This window comes from Solanum dulcamara, chromosome 11, assembly GCF_947179165.1.
Source record: "Solanum dulcamara chromosome 11, daSolDulc1.2, whole genome shotgun sequence".
NCBI lineage: Eukaryota > Viridiplantae > Streptophyta > Magnoliopsida > Solanales > Solanaceae > Solanum > Solanum dulcamara.
The window spans coordinates 30,234,766-30,255,886 of NC_077247.1; the positions used below are offsets into that span (position 1 = coordinate 30,234,766).

Below are 21,121 nucleotides of genomic sequence, written 5' to 3' on the forward strand. Positions count from 1 at the left end.
ATTAAAAAACTGTCAAAAAATGACGCAAAAAAGCGACGGATTGTATGGGAGGGCAACTACCACTATTAAAAAACTGTCAAAAAATGACGCAAAAAAACGACGGACTGCGTCGCTTTTTTGGTCAAACTCGACGGAAAAGCGATGCAGTCACTTCCGTCACTTTTTTGCTCGACGCTTTTGAAAGAGCGACGGAAAGGGCCGTAAAAAATGACGGACTGCGTCGCTCCTAATTTTTTTTAATTAAAAAATATATAAAACAAAACGACGGACTCCGTCTTTTTTAAAAAAAATAATTATTTAATAAAAGCGACGGACTAGTAGTCTCCATCCGTCGCTTTGTTTATACTGGTCTTCTTAAAAATTTGCAGAAAAGCGACGGACTTTGAGTCTCTGTCCGTCGCTTTTCTAAGAAAATATAAAAAAAAATCCAGAAAAGCGACGGACTAAAGTGCCCTATCCGTCACATTTTCCCAATATTTTTGACAGCAGAAACCTGCAGTTCCTGCTGCCCACCTGCAATCAAGATTCAATTCACTTGTATTCAATTCAGCCCATTCAAACACAAATAACAACAAATAAAATACGCAAAATACATAATAACAAACATAATTAAACACTTAAAACGAATAAAATCATAATTTAGAACGATTTAAAGTGTTTCAAAGTTAACAAAAATTTCAAAATGTTCATAAACTAACATAGGGAACTCTAAGGACTATTTGCTATATATTTATCACATCGTCGGAATCATCCAGAGTGGACCCTCTTGAATAACGGGGCGGAGGCTGATGGGCGAGGTTGAGCACTTGTTCTTTAATTTGCTCAACTTGTTCATTCATACTTTTTTGATCCATGACCCTTCTTTTCTCTGATTCTGTCAATGCGCGTGTAAGTTGTGCAATTTGCTGAGACATTGCAGCTATTTGAACTCCATCAATGACCTCGGCTTGAAGCGACGATCCAATACCTTCTAAACTTGATTGAAGTCGTCGTACATTATTTCTAGAGCTCATTCCATATATTCGGCCCTTATGGCTGCCTCCAACCACTTTTTCTGTCCAAATTTGAGTGGACTGTTCAGGTGTTAGCTGAACCGAATATCCCATTTCACGTATGTGCCTTTCATAATCTTGCTGCATATTAGAAAATAAAAGTTATAATCAATATATATATATATAATAAAAATAAAACTTAGAATCAAAATATATTATACATTATATCTTAAATAACTTACATAGGTTCGTTCGGCCCTTTCTTCCACCCACTCATTCAGATCCGACTCATTAGTCTTTTTCTTCAATCGGTCTTTCTAAAGACTTCATGACGATAGGGAGTGCGTCCCAATTCTTTTTCCTATAAATAAAAATACAATTAATGAAATAATATTTTGTCAAATAATTTATTTCAGAAAATGAATTTAAACTTAAAATTTAGTAACCTTACCATCTCCCTTTGAATCGTACCAACACTCTTTGCACCTCCGGTGTGCAACGAGCCACCCTTTAGGCTGGCTCTCGCTTTTTTTTCTTGATTGGACAAAGCCTTGAATTCTTCGGTATCCCAATATCGGCATAATTCTTCAAATATATGAGGCAGCATCAAACTCGAAGGTGCCCGATCATTCCTATCTTTCTTTAGCCAGCTAGACAGTCTGACGCTCGCTTTTCTTTCAAAAGTGGTCGCAATGACCATATTGTACCTTGGCTCCCAGGTACATAAAGTCTGAAAAAATGAATAACGTTAAATAATTAATTAAGTAAAGTTTAGTAAAAATATTAAATGTAACTTAAAAAATAGATTTAAACATATATATATCTTGAATTCATTAAACATTGCCTGGTAGATACTGTTTGGAATCTCCCGGCAAGAGTGATAGGGCAGTATATAGCCTCCTAACACTCTCCTGAAGAGCGCTAACAGCCTCCTTCGAAGGATGCCACCTGCAAGATACATAATAAACATGTAATTATATCATCAATAAGTTATTAATGTAGCAAAAATAAATAAATAAAACATTAAACAAACGAGGATCCATCAGGCTCAATCATGACTCTCCCAAGTTTGTCCCTCTATCCCGGAGCTAACCCAGACACATCATGTACTGCCTCTGGTCTAGCAGCAGAAGAAGGTGTAGGTGATGCTGTATGAGTGTTAGTCTCAACACTAGAATCTCTAAGTCTCAAAGTAGATATGTAAGGAGACTGAGATCCAGGAGATGGAATTGTGGGAAATGGAGTAGAAGAAGATGATACTCTCGGGGGTCGAGCAATAACCTTTGTGGGTAGCTGGTAGGTCTGATCATATGAAGTATATCTGACCTGTGAAGAAGAAGAATTGTCACGTGATCGGCGGAACTGACTATGGTAAACTAAAGGATCCATAGTCTCAAAAGGCACAATATGAATATGTGTAGGACTAGCTCGGCGATGCTGCATCTCCGGCGCTGAAGAAATATGTCCTGGGATATCCTCATGATCAAACAGGTCTCCAGACTTCTTTTTACTTCATCCAGAATGGCTAACACCAAGATGATCCCGGGATCTATCACTATCACCAGATGACATCTGCATATAAAGTAACAATACAATATATAAAAAACATAAATTAAATAAATTTAGAGTTAGGGAAATAAACAACTTACATACTAGTGATAATCTATCACTCTATTCCTCCTCACTTGTTTCATTTTTGTCAACTTTCCATTCCTCCTCCTCAGTTGTTTCATATTTATTGTCAATCCATTCCTCCCCCTCAAATGATTCATATTCCTCGTTTACTTCTTCCTCAACATTTGGCATTATAAGTTCATCATCAGAAACCTCTTCTACTATGTGTTGAGGATGTTCTAGTGGTTTCCAACTCAACATCATCTTATCGTTAAACAAGTGCAACATCATTTTGGTACGCATCTAATACATTCTCAATTTCAATTCTTCCCACAGGCTTTGTCTTAATAACAACCCACCAATCAGCCTTATCACTACGCAATGGATATAGAGCATAATAGACTTGATTAGCATTTTGGGCAATGATAAAAGGATTATAACTTTCGTATTGTCTGGTGTGCTTAACTTCAATTATATTATGTTTTTGGTCCATCTTTGTGCCTCTGTGTGATGGGTCAAACCACTTACATCGAAATAATACTATATTTTTTTAGGCCAACCTGAATATCTTACTTCAATAATCTCTTGAATGACACCATAATATTCTACAATTTGGTCATTACCATGGACATCACCTTGAATGCACACACCACTATTATTGGTTTTCTTGTGCATAGAAACTTCTTCAGTTTGAAACTTAAAATCATTCACACAATATTTATTCATTGTATGAATATGAGATTCAGGCCCGAGTGTGATCTCTCTCACAACTGGCGAATGTTCGACACTTGAGTATTCATCATAAACTTACAAATTGATTTCAAAATAATTCAATTTACTATAAAGTGAAAACATTATACCTATTGATTCAATATAAGCTTTCACACTTACATAATCCTTTAGCCATTTGGAAAACCTCGTATATATGGCTTCATTGCTTCATGTGCTTACGAACGAGCTGATATTGATATGTTCAATTTTGATAGTTAGTAATCACTTATTACTATGTAATTTGATAATTTAATTTCACACTTACTTAAGATATGACTGAATTTCTAGACAATTAAGCATAATATGGGTCACAACTGATTGTCTTTTCATATTAGTGAAGCTTTGTCTTCCACGCTGTTTAGATCCTCTACCACAATGATTAAAAATTAAAATCGATGGATACATCGGATCACTATCACCTTCATCATTGCGATTAGGCCTATTTCTCCTGCATGGAACTTCATCCCCAAAGTAATAGAAATAAAAGTCACCAGTTTCTCTCACAATATGAGCTTGAACAATTGAGCCTTCGATTTTTTCTCTCTGTTTAATTATTTGTTTGCAGCTTCTAATTTTCTGAAATATATGTTAACTAATAATTATAGTATATATAATAAGAATAAATTAATTACTTATATAATAAAAACATTACTTTTCAAATGGATACATCCACCTTGTTTGAACTAGAACTCCAAGGCGGGCTTCTTTTACAAGATGAATTGGAAGATGCTCCATCACATCAAAAAATTACATGGAAAAATCTTCTCTAGCTTTGTAGTAATAACAGAAATATTTTCCTCCATCCTGTCTAAAGTACTTTCCAACAACTTTCCAGAACATAAATCTCTAAAGAAAAGACTTACCTCTATGATTGGCTTCTATATCCTGTCAGGTAGATGGCTAAAAGCGATAGAAATCAATGTTTCCATGAATACATGACAATCATGGCTTTTCATACCTATCAACTTTCCTTCATTTAGATTTGCTCACTTACCCAAATTCGAAGCATATCCCTCTGGTATTCTCAAATTTTTAACCCACTCACATATGTCACGTTTCTCATCCAATGTGAATGAATAACTGGCTTTAGGCTTGACAGTTTTACCATTTTGTTCTTGCAACCACAATTCTTTTCTCCTACAGTATTCTTGTAAGTCCATTATAGCTCTTGTGTTATCTTTTGTCTTGCCCTTAACATCCATCACTGTGTTAAACAAATTGTCAAAATAATTTTTCTCAATGTGCATCACATCAAGATTATGTCGTAGGAGATTATCCTTCCAATAAGGCAACTCCCAGAATATGCTCCGTTTGTTCCAATTATGTTCAACACCATATCCAGGAAGTCTAGATAGTAGAGTTTCTGTAACTTTAGGCAATTGAGAAACTCTCTCCCAAATTTGATGTCCTGTTAGTGATGGAGGTAGAGAGTCATTTTCAACTCTATTTTTTTTTAATGCATGTTTCATCTTTCTAAACTCATGGTTCATTAGCAAGAACTGACGATGACAATCAAACCATGAATTTTTTCTGCCATGCTTTAAGGTGAATGCCTTACTATGTTCCATGCAATAAGAACAAGCAAGCTTTCCAGCAGTCATCCAACCAGACAACATTCTGTATGCAGAAAAATCATTAATAGTCCACATTAAAATAGCACGCATAACAAAATTCTGCTTAGTTGATATATCGTAAGTCACTACTCCTTCAAACCACAATTGTTTAAGATCATCTATCAATAGTTGTAGATAGACATCAATCAAACTTTTAGGATTGCGAGGACCTAGAATAACACAGCTTAGAAAGATGTACGGACTTGTCATGCATATTTCAGGAGGAAGGTTGTACGGGGTAAGAAATACAGGCCAGCAAGAATAAGGTGAGGCAGCATTAGAGAATGGTGTGAAGCCATCTGCACACAACCTCAATCGTACATTTCTTGGTTCACTAACAAAATCAGGATACATGTTATCAAAATGTTTCCATGCTTCTCCGTCAGATGGATGTGACAAGACATCTGGCGGCCTTCTATATTCACGGTGTCATCTCATATGTGGGGCAGACCTCATCGATGCATACAACCTCTTTAATCTGGGAATAAGAGGTAAATAATGCATCGCCTTAATTGGGACCATTTTTCCAGCAGGAGTCTTCTTATAACAAGCTTGTCCACAAAACTTACAATTTTTTAATTCACTATCAATCTTGTAGAACAACATGCAGCCATTAACACAACAATGAATTCTATCATACGACAATCCTAACTTGGAAACCAATATTTTTGCCTGATAGAAGTTCTTAGGTATCTTAAATTCAGGATTAACCAGTTCGCCCAAAAGATTAATCATTGAGTTCATAGCCGCATGAGGAACACTCCAATCTGATTTAATATTCATTAACCTAACTGCAACTGACACAGCAGAATGTGGACTCCCTTCACATAATGGACGACTATCCTCTTCTAAATGTTGATAAAAGCGTCTTGCTTCTTCATTAGGAGTTTCATCAAAATATTGTTCGGGTTTTATCCCATTTTGAACTCCGAACGCATCATTAATCATTTCATGAACTCTATCATGTTGAAATGTATAATGTTGAACTCTATCATGTAGAATGCTATTATGTTCAACCCTAATTTAACCATGTGGTGCAAGCATATTATATTCATCCACGGGCAGCAGATTATAAAATATATTATTCAATCCATCTATTTCTCTATGATCAACCCATACAAAATATCTAGACTTAAATCCATTATCATACAAATGAACCATAACTATATCTGGATTAAAAAAATTTAAGCACCTACATTCACGACAAGGACACCTAACCAATCCATTTCGCTTAAAAATATCAAGTGTCATGGCATGATCGATAAAACTTCTTACACCGTCAATAAATTCAGGTTTTAAACCACCACCAACTTCATAATGCATGTTATACATCCACAAATGATGATCCATCTACAAAATTACATATATTCAAGCTTAATTAATTAGTTCATAATGACTACAATTCATCGAGACTACAAATTCTAATTAATTCAAGTTATAATTAATTAATTCATATAATAATTAAGTTCAAGTTATGATTAATTCAATTTATAATTAATTAATTCATACAATAATTAAAGTCCAAGATCATAACTTGAATATCTTCCAATATTTTTCTAACTTGACTATCTTCCAAACATAAAAAACCTAAATTTTAATTTCTAATTACTTCAAGTTTTAACCGTAATTTTATCTTATCTTTCAAACATCAAAAATCAGTCAACCCAATATTTTTCTAACTTGAATATCTTCCAAACATAAAAAAACCTAAATTCTAATTTCTAATTACTTCAAGTTTTAACCATAATTTTATCTTCAAAAACACTTCAAGTCCAACTAACACAATACCCAATTCACAATCTAATTAAAAAAAACCACAATTCAAACTAAGGACATAAAATTTTCATTCACATTCTAACTTCAAGAACTAACCAACTTAACATAACATTTGAACATCAACAACACTTTAATTCCAACTCCAAAAAATATTCAATTCACAATTTAATTCAAAAAGAAAATCTCAAAGAAAAGAAAAGACCTAAAATCTAATTTCTAACATTCATCAATTCAAAATCACATATACAAATTAACTATGTTAATAACATACATTAAACAAATTAAATGAAATAAATTAACTAACAAATCAACAAATTAATTTTTTTTCAAAATTAAAAAACCCTAAAACTAACTAACCTTATTAACAATACGGAGAGAGAGGGTGACGGTGGGGAGGGATGGCGGTAACAACGGCGACGGGGGAGGGCGTGGCGGCGGCAGCGGCGAACGACGGCGAGGGGGTGGGGGTGGAATTTTTAGAGAGAAGGAGGAGGGTTTAGAGAGAGAGAGAGAGAGAGCAGAAATGAGAAAAAAGTCGGATCTGAATTTCAAATATATCATAAAGAGCGACGGACAGCGTCGCCCTGTCCGTCGTTTTTTTTAAGTAGTTGACTGCCATTTTGACCAAAAAAGCGACAGACTGGGAGACGCTGTCCGTCGCTTATTTAAAAAAAATTGATAAATAAAATATAATAAAAAACGACAGACGAAGATATAATTTTTAAATAATATTTAATTATTTTTAATTAAAAGCGACGGACTTCGTCATTATTTTTATTTTATAATTAATTTTTAAATATAATTATATATGGCGCAAAAATTCGCCAAAAAAAGCGACGGACATATAGTCCCTGTCCGTCGCTTTTTATTAAAAAAATTTAAAAAATTTTAAAAAATTTTAAAAAAAAAGCGACGGACAGCGTCTCAAATTCCGTTACTTTTTTGAGCGACGCAGTCCGTCGCTGTTATTTTCGTCGTTTTTTGACAGTTTTTTAATAGTGTACAGGGAACAATATTACCGTCATGAACAATTTCATCATCCCAAAACAATGAAATTCTAATAGTTGGTTCATTCGACATTTTTCAAAAAGATGTTGAAAACATATCAATAAATGAATATGGAAAAAGATTAAATAAAGTTGTAGGAGATGGATGAATTTAAGCTCATCCAAAGTCTCCTTTAATATAGTTTGGATGACCTTTGGAAAAAATATAAGATAAAAAAGTATCATATAACTCTCCATTTTTATCCATTATTAATGTAGGTCAAATCAAGTACAAATTAAATATGCTGGGAAATGTGTCAAAAATTATAATAAAGCCTCATGGAAATCAGAAGTTTGCCCTAGTTTAAATGATACTCCTATAGCGCACTAATTTAATGCGATATACGAGTTCGGAGGCCTTAACTGCTGTTAAGGTATGGGTCGTTTATGCAGGTGATATAGTGCACTAATTTAGTGTGTTATATATGAAAAAAAATGTTAATTTTGTATTTTCATGTTATTTTGACCAATTTTTTGTTTCTAGCTCCAAACTCCTATTAGGATTAAGGAACCGTTAATGTGAAGTCTCTCCAATAAAAAGTAGAGGAATTATAATCTTTTGACCACTTATAAAATGGAAAAAAAAAAGTGACATCTTTAGATCTTTTATTGTAAAAATGAAAATTTCTTATATAAATGAAGAAAACTTAAAAGAAATTGTAATGAACCTACAAAATCAATTCTAACCTTAAGTACATTATTACAGAGTAAATTTGTTGTTCAAATTTTATAGCCATGAATAAATATATAAAAAGCAACTTGAATGGGTTATTCAATCCATCCATCCAAATAGTTATGCCAAAGACTTGCAATGGCCTCCTATTGACTACAAGTCAATCTGAATCCTCCATTAATTCTAGCAAAATTCAACAATGAGATTTAGTCCTAAAAGACAAAAAAGAAGTTCAAAAATGGTGAGAGTCAATAATGGGGTCCTCTATGCAGGGGAACAATTAAGAAAACTAGGCCCAACTAATGGCAACTTGGCCTTGAAATAAATTTGACAAGACTTCTTGCTTTTCTTTCACACATATTAATGAGTGTAGACTAAGAGCTTTTTCATTCAGTGGTGTAGGTCGGATTGGTTCAGATTTTTTACAAATTAAATTAAATTATTTGTGTCGGGTTATTAAATTTATAAATCAAACCAAACCAATAAAAGTTGAATTTTTTCGATATCAATTTTTCTCGAGGTTTTCGGGTATTTTCGGATTTCTCGGGTTTTTCATAATATCTAATAAAAAGCACAGAGCAGTGCTTTTTTAAAAAAGTTCTAGTACAAAATATCAACATATAAGATGGAGCCAGAACAATATTTGAAGTTTTAACTTTATAATATAACTTTATAAGATGGGCTTTTTTTTTATATTATTTAGATGAGCTTCTCATGTTCAAATATAAATGTAAGAAAAAAAACAGAAATTATGAAAAAAATTTAAAAAATATTTATAAATTATATTTTAATAAATATTTTTATGTATAATATTATTTAAAAGTAGTATATCTATAATCGGGTCGGTTTGGGTTCTGTTTGACTTTTTTTAGTTAAAATCAAATCAACCCTATAATGATCGAGTTTTTTTTCTAAATATCAAACCAAGTCAAACCAAATCACTAATCGGTTTTTTTTTATTTGATTCGATTTGTCGATTTATCGGTTTGCCCCGTAAAAGGTGTAGGTCTAATCTTTTTACAATAATATGCATGAATTGTTCTTCCATTGCCTTATGGGCCATCCTTTTTGAAAGAGAAGTTTACGCTCTTACCATCCTTTTTGAAAGAGAAGTTTACGCTCTTAGGAAATTTTTTATGGGAGAGACACAATCAATAAAAGTTGTGTGAGGTTTCACATTTTTGACACTTTGTCTGAGGTGTTGCATTTTTGACGCATAAGAGAGTGGATTTCATTTACCTTCTTTTTAAAATGAAATAATAAACAAGAGAGAGAAAGTATTTATATAATTCATGTCAAACATAATAAATTATATTAAATAAGTATATTTATTTATGTAATAAATTTATGAACTTAATTTTTTTCTCATTCGTTATATTTGTGCAATTATCTTTTCTTGCTGAAATTTCAAATTGAAAAATGAGAAGATATTCATTAATGAACCTTATTTTGGTACACATATATCATCAATAAGAAAAAAAAATTATATGTAACTAATTATGAGCAATTGAGAGTACCTTTATATATTCTTTTTAATTCTTTTTCATTTCTATACTTTTTTATATTTATTTCTCCGAAAAATGTACGGGTTGTTCAAAAATTGTCATTTATTAAAAGAAAAAAATATAAGAAGATTCTTCCAATATTTTCTCCAATCAGAATGAAGGGAATAATACTTTTATGTTTGACAAACTTTTTCCAACAAGTAATTAAGGTAAGGGGGTTAACAAAAAATTAAACAAAATCAAAGAAAAAGCTCAATATGTTTTTATTTGATTTTGTTTTGTTTTATATTTTAAAAAATGAAATACTTAATTTTGTTTTTAAGCAAAAAATAATCGAAAACTATCGACCAAACTAACTACGTGTATGTATATTTATCATCGATTCTTATTGATGATATATATATGTATGAAAATAAGTTTCATTAACGAATACTTTTTCATTTTCAATTTGAAACTTTGGCAAAAGAAAATATAATTGCACAAATTTAATGAATGAGAAAAAAAAGAGTAAAAAAATTAAGTTCATAATTTGTATTTATTACATAACTACATAAATTTATATTTTTTTAATATAATTTATTATATTTGATGAACGCACGTGAATTATATAAAAAAAATCTCTCTTATTCATTACTTTTATGATTTTTTTTTATTTGTTCATTTTAACAAATTAAGAGAGACTATTATTATTTCACTATTATTCTTATCATTAGTAGTAATCAAATTTAAATTTTTAAAGCATAATTAATAAAGATAATTTATTAAAAGAAATTACTAATAAATAATTTTTAAGAAGAATGTCAAGTCAGTCAATAAGACCCAAATAAAACAAAGGGAATAATTATTGGGTCAAACAAATAGATCAAACTATATAATTATATCAAATTACATCCAAATACAATTTCAAGATTATTTTCCAAATAGGCCCTAAGCGAATTGTTTTGAACTGAAATAAATAATTAGATATTTTTAAGAAAAAAAACCAAGGAAAAAGAAAGTATAGATAACAATTGTAAAATCTTATCCGCACTGAATATTTACATCAAATTAATAGAAGCATAATGTATATTTTTATATAAACTTTTACCACATAATTATACTTATAAATATATATTTTTATCTTATTAAATTACTTGTAATAAAGTTAGATAATTTGATATGAACATCCGAATATTTACTTGTAGTTAATCACATGAAGCATGCGGAAACATAAGGTATTCGGTAAACGTTGTTATACGGTGGAATAAGTACGGTGACCCACGAAGCACAACTCACACATTCAATCAAGGAATTTAAAATTAATATAATAGTCAATTACCTGTCTCAATTCTCCAATTTAAAGACTTGGGTGTCTACATTGATTGGATGGATAAAAGATCAAATTTATCATCGATGGAGATCACGAATTTGAATGTTGAACATTAAAAAAAATATATTCAACATTTCAAATAATATGAATAAGATATACACAAAATAATTGAATTATAAAATTTTATTAGACTTCTCCCACCGGCATCTACATTTAATTATATTTTTTTTATTTTTAATAATAAAATTAAAGGTGTAAACTTCATAAGATAGTTTATTTGAATGCCTTAACTTGTATTTAAGGAAAAAGACACAAGTGCCTTCTCAATTTATGATTATCTTTACCGGCCCCTCTTACTATTTAGGGGTGTGAATGGTTCACTTCCATCAGTTATTTTTTAAGAGTTGTATTATATTGATTTTTTTTATTATTCTATTATGTATTATTAAAATTAGATTTTTCGAAATTTCCCCTATCATCTTAGTTTCAGTTCGATTCGTTTAATTTTCATGTTTTAAATGTTATCTAACGGTAATCACAATTAATAAAATTTGATAGAATTAAATATTCAAAAATTACAATAACATAAAATGAAAATATTTATAATATCCTACCATGCTAATAAGCAAAGGAAATATACTCTTTATTTTTATCAAAATTCAAAATCACATGAAGCATCACTATAATTATGAAGAGACATAAGAAAATTTGTATTAGATTTAAATTGATGTATAAATTTTGTTGAACAATTAAATTAGTATACTTTAGCAGCTTTTGTAACGTGGATAGTTTATTTTGACCGTACGAGATTATTATTTTATTAAGAAAGTGTTTTATAATTATATGTAAAAAATATCTATTTTCCTTTTTTAAAATAACAATAATAATCCATATTTAAATATATAAATTGTGAAAATTTCACCTCAAAATCAAGCCTACAAATATTGTCGACATATTGAGGTTTTCTTTGCCTAGCAAATAATGGTTGATCCTTTTTTTAACCTTAAGGGTAAATAAGCATCCGTTTCCTGCCAAGTAGCAATTGTTCTTAAATCCATAAATTATTGTTTTAATTTCTCTAGGCTTCTTTATTTGATGTTTTAATCCTTTATTTGCTTTAAAAGTTTTATTTTCATAACTCATACCTAATTACATGGAGTATTAATTTTCTATTCTTCATAACTTTCCTCCTTTTATATTCATAACCCCTAAATATGTAATTTTAAAAAAAAATTAATATATTTTATGATGTTCTTTCATTTCTTTTTTCTATATAAATTTATAGTTTTGATTTCATGAGAATCTATCCAAAATTATACTTTTCATTTTATATTTGAAGTAATAATGCCTTTATATTATTTTTACACTATTAGATTCATGCTTTTGTTTAACTTGACGATGAAGGATCTTGAATGTTCATCAGTTTATGGCAGGGAGATCCATGCTTTTGTTTTACTTGACGATGAAGGATCATATGTTCATCAGTTTGTAGGAAGGGGTATCGATAAGAGCTCAACAAATTATATATACATTAACTATGTAGCTTTTTTTCATTTATTTTCTTTTTATTACTGTAATATTAGATTGATGCTTTAGTTTGTTTCGACAAAAAAGAATCTTGAATATAGATATCAGTAAAGTAGCATTGAGTTTACAAGATTTACTGACCTCAACTTACAAGTTAAGTTCTTACTTTTTCTTTTGTAAGTTTTAATTTTTATTTTATAGCAAAAAGAAAGTATATATATATTATATCATTTAAAATATATTATTTGCAATACAAAATTTATATTAAATATTTTGGGATAAACATGTAATGCACATTCCCAAAAATTAATACACAAAAATATGTGAAGAGTCTCACATCACTCTTTTTATGGAATGAATGTCTTTTTAATATGACATTTAATGATCTTCATCTATTGAGTTAGCCATGGGGCTATGTTATAATAGGTCCAAGATTCTTACTTCCGGCCTTTAAGAGATTGATAGTCTCTTTAATATTATTTAGACTATCTTAGCTAACCTCTTGAACAAATTTTTGAAATTAGTTAAGCTTAAGAATCATTTCTTTATGAAACACAATACCATACTGTTTTGAAGGTAACAAAATGTGAAAGAATAAAATATACTCTTCCCCGTCTCCTCAAACCCTTTTAATTACCAAATCAATTTAAGAAGATATGAACATGTATATTCAATCTCAAGTTTCAGCCCAAAATAGCCTCGTATATCAAGAAAGGAAAAAAGAAGGAAGAAAATTACTAACATTACGGAACTAATTAATTAACAGTTTTACAAAGATGATATCACTACTACTGTTCTTTTCCAGGACTAGTAATTATGGATGAGATGGCGGCGGCCAGAGCGGCAGTGAAATTGGGATCTGCCGTGATGGCGGCAGTGGCGGCCGTGAGCATATCGGAAAATGATGAGTGATTTTGAACATGTTGAGGTTGATGAATGTCTTGAGAAACTTGAAGGCCTGAAAACTTTGATTGGTTATGTAAAACTTGAGGCATTGGTGGGGGTGACATTGATGTAATAAAGCTGGGATGTTGAGGGCCTGATTGGAAAGGAACTTGAAATTGAGCATTTGGAGTACTTCTTTGATTATAAGGCAACGAGTTTTGGTTTTGAGTTAGGTCCAATGTTATAGTTGGAAATGGAGCTGATGCTGAAATAGTCGTCATGCTTGACGAACATGGAAGCATAGTCCTTGCTAGGAAACCCGGATTCATTAATGCGCCATCTGCACTTGGCATGGAACCTGAAACCAACATAGTTGCCGCAGCTGATGTAGTCGATGCCATAGCCATTGCTGCTGGTGGTAGGGGGTGGTTGTGTGTACCTTCATAAGTAGTATTCAAAATTGTCCTGTCCTCGGCACACCGTTGAACCTGAAGAATACAAAGAATGCAACTTTTAAGAATAAACTCAATTTATCAAACTCATGTCATCGTGGGGTTATCATATCAGGCTTGATAAGTAAAAATAGTTAGTAGCATATATTGGTGGGCACCTGTTTGCGCACTGGACAACCAACAGCCATGGTGCAGCGATAATAAGCTCGGGGACATGGATTGCCTTTCGCCATCTTTTGTCCATATTTTCTCCATTGGCATCCATCACTAATCTGTAAATATTGCAACTATTACATTAATTGTTTTTTTCCAAATATGTAAATAGAATTCTTTACAGTGCTATTAGTAAAGTGATGTACCATGGGAGCTTCTGATCGAGCACGAACGGAGACACGAGCTTTCCTCATGGTTGCGTCTGCTGTTTGATCAATTGGCATTGATGAATTCAATTTTGGGACCTTGTTAGGAACCCAACTTTCAGATTCTGGGCTTTCTTCTCTGCCGATAATACCTTTATTATGCCTTGTAACTTGTATATCTTTGCGAGGTGATTCAGAAACTGTTCTTTCTTCTGATGAAGAATGATAATTATGAGATAGCTCGTCACCATTTGGACCTAATTCCAAGAATTTTCTTGGAACTATTTTTTCTTGATCAGACTTTGCTTCCACAATCTGAACAAAATCAAACAATATAATATACATCTGAATATTTCTAAATTTATTCGAAATAATCAAGTATATGCATATATATATATATATATATATATATATATATATATATATACCTTGTGGTCGTCATGTGTATTTTGAGTTGTTGAAATCTGTTGTCGCTGTTGCATAAGTGCGGCAAGATGCATCTGAAGTGCAGTATAATTGTTGGCGACTTGTGTAAGCATCCCTCTCAAACGTTGATTTTCGGCGTTCATCCTTCTCAGTTCAACTTGTAGTTGTGCCAACTGGTCGTGTGAATTATTAAGAGAAAATGAAATTAGATATATGTAACTCAATAAGAAAAGTAATTAATTGAAGTCATATATATTAGTAAGATGAATAATGTATAGTCAGGTCCTTTACCTCATTTTTGGCTCTTTCATCTTCTTGTATCATCTCCGATGAAATCCCATCATCTACCGTTGATTGATCACTTGCAGTCACAAGTTGCAAACCAGTCTATATATAATAGAGCCATAGATTAGATTAGGAACAAATTTTAATTTTAAAGTTTTGAAGTAGAAAAGATTAAGTGGATGTGATTTACTTACATTTACAACGAATTTGGATGGCGTAGTAGTAGTAGTAGTATTGGAATCTTCCTTCTTTATAAAAACTGCATGATCTATCTTCCTTTTATGATGAGAGAAGAAATCAACTTCCGTTTTGTCATGATCAGAAACTAATTTCTCTTCCGCATGGTTCATCATATGATTAAGCCCAAAAAATGGCTTGTTCTCAAGTGTAATTCCCCATCCTTTGTCCATAAGAATTCCAATTATTTAATTTTGAAATATTGAATATCCAAACCAAAGAATTGATGAAAGAATAAGCTTTTTTTTTCTTTCTTTGTGAGATGCAAGGGAGACGAGTATATAAGAGGTTGAGATGAAGACCAAAGAAATTAATTGGATGCGTGTGCAGAAAAGGGTGTGGTCAAAGAGAAAGAAGATTTTGATGAAGTAACGTAAGGTGGTGCGTCAAGGGTGGGCGAGTGGGACCAAGTATCAAAATTTGTCAAGACTGAGTTTGACTTGTTCGCATTAAAGTAAAGAAGAAGAAGAAACCCACCGGCCCGACTACTAAGGCGTGATGAAAATGAAAAGATAGCTAACTAGCTGTGACAATAAAGTCAACTACTTTCAAGGACAACTATCTCGCCGTGTTTACCGACTTGTTCAAATTTTATATGATTTAGTTTGATTTAAGATGAAGTTTAAACACTTTTTTTGAAATTTATAATCTAAATTAAGGGGTCATTTGATTTGGATACAAGTTGTGATGAAATTAGTTATTTTCGAAAGTTACTTTGTTTGGTTTGTCATATTCAAAATTATATTCATTACATAATTTTTAAAAATAAATTATTTGTTTACAAGAATACTCTCCACCTTATTTTTAAAAAATATGTTTTATTTGCAAACTTTAGTAATTCATTCTTAAAAATAAAATTTTCATCTTATATATTAAAATTATTTAATATTTAACCTATATTTGAAAATGTTGTGTTCATCTAACCACCCTTGAATGCAGATGTGGATCTAGGAATGGGGCAAGGATGTTCATCTGAAGCCCACCGTAAAAGTTACATTATATATATAAAATATTTTTCTAGAATTTTAGTGTGTGTATATATATTTGGAATCTCCAGAATATAAGACTAAAAATTGACTTAGTGACTTCAAGGATTTTAAATTTATTTTGAGGTTTCAAGTTTAAATTTTAGGCACCTTTGCACTTTATTACTCTTTATATTCCGCACACACATTTTTATGATCCAACCCACGAGCCGAGCAGGCACCTACTCTAATAGATAGGAGAACCTTTACAAAAATATAATGCGGAAGTTTAACAAATACCAAAATAACAGCTTAAAGAGTCGGATATACACCATAATTGAATTTTAAAAGTTTAAGGTTTATTACAAGAAATATTCTAACGCCTCTAAGGATACTAGTCTAAACAGGTACAAATCTTCTAAAAGTACAGTATATAAATAGAATAATGACACAACTCCCACCATAAGGAAGGAAGAGTAGAAACTATTGAAGAAGGAAGAATAGAAGTTGTTGGAGAATCGTCTTTGTCTTCACTTATGAAACATTATTGACTCGGCAACCAGACTATGCCAAGTGGCATAGCAAGAGTAGTATCAATACAAGGAACATGGCAACACTCATAGGGGAACCAATAGGCCTACGGGGAAAAGTCGATCTTTACCACTCCTTGGCCATCCTTGTAAACTGATATGAAGTGTAGGCTACTCCATGTGCCTCAAGAATATCCAGGTTGAACAACCTGTCCTGACACTCAGTCAGAAAATCATAGGCCTTCTTTCCTGTTGTACCATCGAACCTCGGAGGTGCCAGCCGAATAAATCTCTCAAAGCTCTTCTGCTTAGCTACCGACATGACAACACTATCAAAAATTGGTGGAGCTGCAAATCTCGGGGGTATGATAGAAGGCACAGAAGAAGATCCCAGAGTCTGGAACCCAACAATAGGCCCCTGAACTGATGGCATGGTACCAACTCCTATAGGAGAGCCTAAAGTACCTGAGAGGACATCAGGAGTCGGAGCACCATCCAATATAGCCAATAGTCTAACCAATAACTCCTGAAGCATCGGAGTACTATCAGGAACCGCTGGAGGCTGGGCTGGCCTCTGCTCCTCAGTCTGATGCTCATAATCATCCTCATGCTCATACACCGGCTCAGGCAATGGATCTCTAGCTCGGCCACGAGCAGGTTTCTCTCCCCTCACTCGACCTTGTCCTCTATTGTGTACTCTACCTCGCCCACAAATTGGGCTCAGGCAACAGGTGTAGCCTCTCTCTTGGTGACTCCGGCTCTAATCTTCACCTTCTGTGCAAAAGGAATATATTAGAGGTATATAACACTTGATATGAATAACTCGCACGAAAGGAATCAAAAGAAGGAATTTATCCTAACAAGCATCTTGTAGCCTCTCGAAGATAAGTACGAACTTTTACGTACCGATCCGTAAGACTCTACTAGACACCTTGCTCTTTAACTTATGAGACCAGTGAATCTAGCGCTCTGATATAAATTTGTCACAACCCAAAAAATGAGGTCATGATGACACACATCTCAAATTCCATTCCGATGTGTAAGCCTAAAAGTAAAATCATACGAGACTCCCGAAGGGAAGTCAGACCACAAATAAATGTAATAAAAGGACAACAATGAAAATATCTCAAAACCTGGTATCATAAGCTTAAGAGCATCTAAATACAAATCTGAGTCTGAAATACACAGTCTAAGTCTCCGAATATAGAAAATACTATAAAGAAAAGGTGGACTAGTGGTGATTTGGATCTCAAGATATTACCACTGATCCGATGATGATGTATCTTGCTAGAATCAACTACCGTGATGGACATCCTGGGTAGTATCTGCATCAAAAGGGACACAAAAGTAGGGGTGAGTACAATCCATTTGTACTCAGTAGGTTTAACCGACTAAGTGTAAGGAATTAAACAAAACCTATGAAATAAACTAAGGAACGCTTCCACCCGCACGCAGAAAAGTCCCAGTCTGGCTACGCTGCCGCCAATTTATATAGAACGATGCGAATAAGGTAAACACATAAATACAGCTCAATATCATAATTAACCAATTAGAGCAATTATCACAGGTATTAATGCAATGCAATACATTATAATGATGCAATGATATGATGACACGGTGGAATCAAGGATGTCGCACAACCTGTCGTATACACCTATCGAGCTGTGCTACTAAGCAGGACCCATAGGGGTCTCACAGACCATATACCTCATCACAACCTTAATTATCAACTACCTCGCCACCCAGCTCGTGGCCAAGGACTCATAATACTAATATCTCATCCACTTGCCACCTACTCATGGTCAAGCATACAAATGATGTCATATTTTCTTTCTTAAAAGGATTTCCACAGTTCTCAACTTCCTAGTGATCAATGATAATATGAATGAGGATGAATGCAATCACAATATATAAGTCATGGGGGTAATATTCAACTCAACATGTAGTACAAGGTTTGAAGTTCTCAAAACTAAATCTAAGCATGATATTCACCCTCAATAGATAGTAATGGGAAGGGAATACATCAAATTAAGTGTTTACCCCTTTCTCAATAATATCTCAATACTCAGGCATGCTCAAAATCCTCAACTCAACCCCTCGGGTGGGCATTATAAGTCAATTAACTTCTTCACGTCTCTACTCAGTTAAGTCATAGGTTATACAGTCGCAATCACAGATAGAATATCACATAAGGCCCCCACACGGGATACACAACACATATAAGCTCCCACAAGGAAATCACAATATTAATTATCAATCCCAGACTACACTATGACCCCATCCCAAAGTCTAGAATATAGAATTTGACTAATTACCTCAACTCAGCTCCAAGAAGGATAGCCAAACCTACCTCTATTGCCGAAATCGCACTCGAACACTCTATCGGATGAACAAGCTTTGAATTCAATACACGAAATGATAACCCATTATCAAGAATAAAACATACGCATCATAAGGAGTCCAATGACATCCATACTAATAGGTTTTAGAACTGGTGGTAAAACAGTCTAAAAATTGATAAATTTCGAAAATGATTAAATCTGAAATTTAATTGTAAAAATATGTTCTACTAGTAATAAGAAATTCATGATTGAAAAATCCATAAAAATAGAGCACAAAATGAGTTATAAATCATCAATTTCCTTAAATTCGGGTTAGTGAAGAAACAGGAAGTTTTGGGGTTTGAATCTAACATTTAGGAGTTGAAATCATGATATAGATAATGGAATATGAAATTTTTTAGTGAAATTACACTTACCCACGAATTTACTCAAAGAATTCTCTCCAAAATTGCCCCAAGAAGCTCAAGAATCTCAAAAATAATGGAAATGGAGGTTTTCCCGATTAAACACTGTTCAAGTCAAAAATGAACTTCACGATTGTGATCCATTAAAGCTCGCATCGTGAAAGGCACAGAAAGAAACAACCCATCGCGATCGCGAATCCTTCTCTAGCGATGGCGAAGACAAAGGCCTTGACACATCGCGATCGCGTGGCCTAGGGTTGCGATCACGATGAACAATGGAGAGTTGTACCAAAACTAGAAACAACAACTATAACACAATCCAAAATGCTCTCGGTTGGACTCTCAAAATTCATTCGGAGTCCGATAAAAATAAATTGGATATGCTACTCTACTAAATTCGGCATTTTAGACTCAATGAAATCGTTAAATTTTTTAAAAGAAGTTGTTTTGACCAAAATACCCTCCCGAGCCCCTTATTGGCCTAAAACTCAACTTTTGGCCTAAAAACTCAAAACGACGATTAAGGTCCTGGAGCTCTAAGTCAATGTTCAACTAGACCAAAGCTGACGTTTCGGATGCAATGGAATTAAAAAAATTCTCATTCGACGCTCGGATCTCAAAACATTGATCGAAGTCAAACCAACTCATTTAAAACCTCACTTTTCATCTTGAGATCTCAAATTCACATATTAACTCCAAATCTGATTTTGATGACTCTCCTAGACCAATTTTCACATGCCAAAGCTGATGGAACTGACCGAATCCCATTCTGAGATCCGTAGCTCCGATTGATCTCAAAAACCACTTTTTTATCTCTTAACTCTATAAAACTCAAAATATTGTGTACTTTGGTCATGCAACTGCTCAATGTTCTTGTTGCTACAGGCCAGGCTGGGATAATATAGATCATATATTTATCTCTGGACACATGGCTAGACACATATGGAAGTATTTTTCTGATTGCTGGGGTATACAACACAGCAGCAGCCCCATGAGGAGCAATTTGATGAAATGGTGGCTGGCTAAACCAAATAATGAAGTCCATAAACTATTATTGCAAGCTACTCCTATATTTATTTGTTGGAACCTATGAAAGAACAGATGTGATAGCAAATATGGTGGCAAAAAGTCAAGCAGTACTAGAGTGAAGTTCTCAGTCATCAAAGAACTATACATGCTGATCTTCAAAGCTTTCCCTTACATTAATTGGCCAGGTGATTGGAAGGAGCTAATAGCTATGGTGGAAAGCTGCAGCCATGAGCTGAAAATCATCCAAGTTAGTTGGCACAAACCAGCTTACCATGTGGTTAAATTGAATACTGATGGAAGTGCCTTGGATAATCCTGGAAGAATTGGAGCTGGGGGCATCCTAAGAGATCATAAAGGAAACATCCTTTATGCATTTGCTGC

The 21,121-nt window shown here is 33.0% G+C and overlaps 1 protein-coding gene across 1 annotated transcript; it reads right to left on the bottom strand.

Moving 5' to 3' along the window:
• Positions 1-13,471: 13,471 nt before the first annotated feature.
• On the bottom strand, positions 13,472-15,735 carry LOC129874702 (WRKY transcription factor 6-like). The gene is made up of 6 exons (XM_055950029.1): positions 15,428-15,735; positions 15,240-15,335; positions 14,951-15,121; positions 14,523-14,837; positions 14,322-14,435; positions 13,472-14,199 (listed from the first exon to the last, which is right to left on the bottom strand). The coding sequence occupies exons 1-6, from the start codon at positions 15,641-15,643 to the stop codon at positions 13,615-13,617; spliced, it is 1,497 nt and encodes a 498-aa protein (XP_055806004.1). The 5' UTR covers positions 15,644-15,735; the 3' UTR covers positions 13,472-13,614.
• Positions 15,736-21,121: the final 5,386 nt, after the last annotated feature.

What these genes read in the sequence shown, in the direction of transcription:
- LOC129874702 (XM_055950029.1), bottom strand. Translation starts at nt 15,643, where the DNA reads ATGGACAAAGGATGGGGAATTACACTTGAGAACAAGCCATTTTTTGGG. An exon ending in CTCGATCAGAAGCTCCCATG is followed by an intron (nt 14,436 to 14,522) that starts GTACATCACTTT and finishes CAATATTTACAG; the next exon opens with ATTAGTGATGGATGCCAATG. An exon ending in GTTGTCCAGTGCGCAAACAG is followed by an intron (nt 14,200 to 14,321) that starts GTGCCCACCAAT and finishes TGTATTCTTCAG; the next exon opens with GTTCAACGGTGTGCCGAGGA.